Here is a 6,308-nt window from a genome sequence, read left to right as displayed (position 1 = left end):
TGTTCCTGTCACGATGTCGACCCACCTTTTTGACCTCCCCCCATCATTGCCCAGCGTGATGTCTTTTTCCAGATTCCAGCCCCTCTGGGCAACATGCCCTGTAAAGATTACAACCTAGAAAGTTCCACAGGGCAGTTCTCATCTTCCACCAGGGGGTCACATTGAGTCAGAAATCAACTAGACAGCCCCCAGCAACTAGCCTAGTAGGACTTCATTTTAAATCCTTAACTGATGCCATTGCCAGAGACCCGCCTTCCAGGGTCTTTGGTGTAAGGAAAGGTCATGGCCACGGATGATAAAAGTTTAGACTTCAGCATAGCTCCTTGGGGGACACAAGTCAACCCTGGAGGTCAAGTCCACATTCCTCAGCACCTGGAGGCCTGGCCGCCCTGCCCCTCCCAGCCTGCACTTTCCCCTCCTGGCTGGACCTCAGCTCCGCTTCTCATGTGTGGAGTCACCGCCTCTCCGTGTGCCCTGAGACCTTTGTCCCTACGTCTCCCAGAGCAGGTATATCTTTCATTCTTCCTTCTCTCCCTGCTCCGTTCTGTCCCGCCCCAGGAATTAGTTTACAGAGCAGGTTAGTTTTCCAGTCACCGGTTTTTACACACTTCGTGGCATTACACATTACACGGTTCGTGACATTGGTGATCCTTTCCGCGTGACAGCACTCAGCCCACTTCTTCCTTGGGGGGCTCCCCCTGACCTGCCCCTCTGTCCTCCCCTCCTGACCCTTCCTGCTTCACGCTTTCCTCTAGGGCTCACACTGTTGCCTTTTTGATGTCATCAAGAAGTATGGTCGTAGTACATTCAAGTAAAATTAAACTGTTGGCAACCTCGATCTTTTATCCATATCCATGATTTTGCCTATTGGTCCAGTCGTGATAAGTTTTATTTTCTTGATCTTGAGATGCAATCCTTATTAAAGCCTGTAGTTTTTGATCTTTTGCAAAACAAACAAACAAAAAAGTATGTTCCTCACAAGTGTTTTATTATTCACTCTGCAGTCTGTTGTTTGATAAGGACCTCTAGTGGTACTGTGGTTAAAGCATTCGGCTACCAACCAAAAAGGGTCACCAGCCACACTGACAGAGAAAAACGAGACAGCCTGCTTCTGTGCAAATTCATAGCCTCGGCAGCCTACGGGACAGTTCTCAGCAGCCGATGGGACAGTTCTCAGTCCTGCGGGGTAGCCGTCAGCCAGCGCAGTGGGTATTGCTTGGTAAAAGGCAATCCCAGGGAGCAGTTTGGGTCCAGACTTGCGGGGCATCTAAAGGCCACAGTGTCACAGGCTCTGGTGACCTAGTGGCAAGAAGTTGCAGTGCAGTCCGAGAGGTGCGTGGTTCGAATCCACCAGATGCTCTGCTGGAAAAGGAGGAACAATCTCCTCCCGTACCAGTCAGATCCGATTTGACGGTACACGCACAAAAAATAAAAAAAGGTCACAGTGTCGAGGTTCCCCAGACTTCATCACAGGCCACAGTTCCTCTTGGACAGCCTCCTTCCCAGCTCGGTGAGCTGGCCGCCCTGTGTAAAGGAGCCTGCTCCGTGGGGCACACTTATCCCGGGTCACCTGTTCTGTGTGTCTCTGGGCCAGGCAAGCCAGGGAGTGAGCGCCACAGCCACCTGATTCACGCTGTCCGTGTATCCTGGAGGGACCAGGGCAGCATCCTAATCCTCTCTTGATGAATGAACCAGGAAATTCACACACTCAGCCACTGCACCCTGGGACCCCCACCTAGCACTTCATATATTTTTATTACTGTGATGGAGTGCCTAAACTGGATAAACTTGGGAGTCCCAGGTTAACATGCTTAACTGTTAACAAGAAGTTTGTTTACACCAGCGCCTTGGAAAAAAGGCCTGGCAGTGTGCTTCCAAAAAAAAAAAAAAAAAAGAAACATGGGACATAATGTAATGCTCAGAGATAATGCTTTATGTTCCAGCTTTGTGGACTTGTGAGCAGCTGCATAAGGTGTGAGTGTGGATCTCTCCCCCTTCAGAATAAATAAAGAAGGGAAAAAAGTAAAGACTCTTAGAAGCAATGAGTCCAGGGAACTCGGGGATTACGTGAGCCTCAACCTCTGTGGCCCTGAGACCAGAGGAGCTAGATGGTGCCCGGCGACATGGGTGGCCGACCACTCCTGAACATGTCCATTCTGGATAAAGTGGTCAAAAAATGAGCCACGAAACGAAAAAAAGGACCAAAACGCCCTGGTTTGCTGGTTTCTTACAGACTAGCAGAACCTAGTCAGCTATGACCCTTCAGCTCTGATATCTCAAACTTCTTCCCATTGAGTTGGAACCAACTTCTAGCTTGACCTTCTGGTGGGTTCCTGACATGATAAATTGCACTAGAGGCGGTGATAAATCATATTTCTCCCTCAGACTGTGCAGCTCCCTACCCACTACGCCACCAGAGCTCCAAGTCACAATAAAAAGGTGATGGTAAAAAAAAAATTTAAAAAAAAAAGGTGATGGTGGAGAGAGGATAAAGTCAGCATTGAAAACCCAATAGAGGGAGCTCTGGTGGCCTAGTGACAAGAAGCTGCACTGCAATCCCAGAGGCACAGGGTTCAAATCCACCAGATGCTCTGCTGGAGAAGCAGGGGTAATCTCCTCTTGTACCAGTTAGATCAGATTTGATGGTACACACACACACACAAAATAATAAAAATTTACAAAAAGAGAGAGAGGAAGGAAGGAACGAAGGAAGGAAGGAAAACCCAATGGAGTACAATTCTATTCTGACACAGAGTGGGTTGTCGTGACTTGGAATTGACTCACCAACTGGTTTTTATTATCATGGTTATTTTTTAGTTTAAGTGTTAGACTTGGTCAAAGCATCACCTCCTTCTGGCAGCCCTCCCTGATTTCTCCAGGGCCTTCTCTCGTGCCCTCTGTGACCCCTGCTAGAGGCTTATCCAGCTCCAATGATAAGAGTCGTTTTGTTTGGTTGACATCTGGCCTCTTCCCTTTTGTCCAGATGTGCAGGTAGATCACCTGAGCCTTCTGAAGCAGTTTGAACACTTGGACCCTCAGAATCAACACACCTTTGAGGCCCGGGACCTGGAGCTGCTGATTCAGACGGTAACGTGGGGAGTGGGAGGCTCTCCTGTTCTCCTTTAGCTCCGTTCTTTCCATATGATTAGAGGAGAGGACCATCGATCGCCTGAGGGAGCTCTGGGGGCCTAGTGGTAAGGAGATGTACTGGCAACCCGAAGGCATGTGGGTCGAATTCACCAGTTGGTCTGTGAAAGATAAATGGGTAATCAACTCCTGTGCGATTTACTGCCTCTGAAAACCCGCTAGAGGGTCGGCTGTGAGTCAGGTCCGACTCAATGATACACAGCCACCATCTCCTGTGTCTTTGTGAGTATCTGAATAATGGTCCCCAAAAGATCTCCACATACAAGTTACTTTCGACTCATAGCTGTCTTCTAGCAGGTCTAGAGCAGAATTGCCTTACAGTTTCATAGATGGCTAAGAACTTTTGTTGTGTGTTCATTCCCCTCCTCCCAAAGGCAGGTGGCCCTTGAGCCTTAGACTAAGGGTAGAGGCCTGCTAGAGGGTGTGGCTTTAAAATCCTGTAGGGCCCGAGGGCCACGGGCCCGAGGACCAAATTAATTTTAGAATAATATTCTTTAAAAGACACAGCAATCAGTTGTCTATTTGCTGTACTGAACAGCTTGGAGTTGCTGTGATGCTGAACACTGTTCCATAGTCTTGTTAAAATACCGTAATGGTTACCCATTATGTACAATGTTTGGATGAGCTTCCAGATTGATTCCTGTTGGGAAGCAGGAGTGGCATCCACTTCCTAAGCCAGATGCCTCTGGAAACTCTACAAACTCTCTAAACTCTAAAAATGTACAGAACTGATGTTAATTATAGAATAGAGTTCAGGTCTTTTGTGCAAAGCTTACTCTGAGTTGTATTCAACTCAATGCCACTTAACCACTGCTAAGTGAGATTAGTGCTGTTATATCTGAAGGAACATTTTTCCACTTTGCACATCACTCTGTCAGTGTGCTGTGTGACTTAACTTAGGTTTGCTGTGATGCTGAACCTTGTGCCATGGGGATATCAAATACCAGAGTGGTTTCCCATTGTGGACATTGTTTGGTGGAGCTCCCAGTTGTAAAACAGGTTTGGGAGCAGGAGTGGCATCCACTTCGTAAACCACATGCCTCTAGAAACTCTATGAACTTGGAGAAATGACTATAGTTATGGGAAGGCAGTAGGTCTTTTGTTCACGGAGTTGCTATGAGTTGTCCTTGACTCGATGGCTATCAACAATAACAACAAGCACTTAGCTGTCTTTAAAATCCTGTAGTGCAGGGCTAAGTCTGTGGCTGGCTTGCAGGCTACTGTGGGGTGTTTCCACTCTGGAAGCTGGTTTCTCACGTCTTGATGAGGGTCACAGAAGGAATGTTTTGGTTGTGTTACTGGTGTTTTTCTTTCCCTCCACAAGTGGGTGTCAGCTGACTGGACTTTTGCCCAATTTAGCTAACAAGGACCCAAGGGCAGGGGTCTACTTGGTTTATAGTCAAACAGCATTTGTTGGGCGTGAACATTCTTGAAGTGGTACAGCCGTCATCTGTTTGCTGTACTGAAATAACTTGGAGGTGCTGTAATGCTGAACGTTGTGCCATAGTTGTGTCAAATGCCCTCATGGTTACCCATCACGGTCAGTGTTTAGTGGAGCTTCCAGATTGATTCAGGTTTGGAAGCAGAAGAAGCATCCACTTCCTAAACCACATGCCTCTGGAAACTCTGTGCACATAGAGAAATGATGTTAGTTGTAAGACAGGGTTCAGGTCTTTTGTTCATGGGGTCGCTATGAATCGTATTCGACTTGATGGCACTTAACCACTGCTAAGTGAGACTAGTGTTGGTATATTTTGGAAGAACATTGTTCTAAGTTGTAATTCACTCTTCTGTCAATTTGCTGTACTGAGGTAACCTGGGTTTGCTGTGATGTTGAACCTTGTGACATAGGGGTGTCAAATGCCATAATGATTTTGCCCAAGGTGGACAGTGTTTGGTGGAAGCTGACAGTTTAAGAGAGGCTTGGAAGCAGGAGTGGCATCCACTTCCTAAACCACATGCCTTATGGAAACTCTCATGAACTTGGAGAAACGATGATAGTTAAAGAAAGGCATCAGATCTTTTGTTCATTGAGTCTTGTTTGACTTGACGGCAATCAACAACAACAAGAAGAAGAAGCACTCAGCTGCTCTTCGTAGGGTTTTCAAGAGGAAAGATCCTCAGCTAGATGGATGGGCACACAGTGACTGCAACAGTGGGTTTAAGCACTGCAGAGATTAAAAAGATGGCACAGAACTGGAAGATGTTCTTTTGTACACGGGATCCATTGTGAGTCAGACCTTCCTCAGTGGCCCCTGACAGTAACAAGCTCTTAGCTGCTAGCCAGAGCTCAGTGGTTCAAACCCACCAGCCTTACTTGTGGAAGAAAGATGTCATTGCATTCCGTTCCACATGCATTCTATTACAGAGGATCAGGACATTATTCTTATGTGGGAAGGGTCATTCCATGACACAGCCCAATAGCTGCTTAACTGCCTAAAATCAGCCCAGTCAAGTTGACACACAGCATTAACTATCGCAACTCCTAGGGCTCCTGTTTCTGCGGGAAAAGCCCAAGCCCTCACGTGGCTGTGGCCCGCAGGACCCTGCACTGCCATCTCCACCCTCACACGCAGCACTCCCTCTTCCTCCCTCTGTTCCAGCCACACTTCCTCTTCCTACCTCAGGCCCTTTGCACTGGCTGTCTCCTTACCTGGAAGACCCTCCCCAGACACCCACAGCATTAACTCACTTCCTTCGGGTCCTTTTGCATATCACCTTCCAGGGGAGGAGTGACCTTCCCCAAATACTTTTAAAAAAACATTGAAATCAAATATCCAGCATCCGTGTTCAGGTCCCCTTTTCTGCTTTATCTTCCTAGCACTCAGCACCATTTTTCATCCTGTCCCTTTTATTATTATAACTGATTAATGTCATTCATTAATTACAATGTCTGATCAACTCCTTGTTGTATATGGCCTGTCCCTTCACCTATCTGATCTATTTCTTTTTAATTGGTTTCTTAATGTAATTTGTATACAGTGTATTTTATTCATGCACACTGTGTTTTGTTTGGGTTTTTTTTAAATGTATTTATTTGTTTTTCTTTTCTTGTTGTGTACTGTCAAATTGGATCCGACTGGTACAGAAGGAGATTGTCCCTCTTTCTCCAGCAGAGCATCTGGTGGATTTGAACCACTCGCCTTCAGGATTGCGGTGCA

The 6,308-nt window shown here is 46.8% G+C and overlaps 1 protein-coding gene across 1 annotated transcript in view; it reads left to right on the top strand.

Annotated features, from left to right (window-relative positions):
- NUCB1 (nucleobindin 1) overlaps window positions 1–6,308 on the top strand; it is a 29,370-nt gene that overhangs the window by 14,472 nt on the left and 8,590 nt on the right. The window contains exon 5 of the mRNA XM_006898740.1: window positions 2,984–3,087. Within this exon, the coding sequence (XP_006898802.1) occupies window positions 2,984–3,087 (104 nt within the window). The remainder of the gene's footprint in view (window positions 1–2,983; window positions 3,088–6,308) is intronic.

This window comes from Elephantulus edwardii, unplaced genomic scaffold, assembly GCF_000299155.1.
Source record: "Elephantulus edwardii isolate Elephantulus edwardi_28Jun2011 unplaced genomic scaffold, EleEdw1.0 scaffold00236, whole genome shotgun sequence".
NCBI lineage: Eukaryota > Metazoa > Chordata > Mammalia > Macroscelidea > Macroscelididae > Elephantulus > Elephantulus edwardii.
This window is presented reverse-complemented; position numbering and strand designations above follow the sequence as displayed.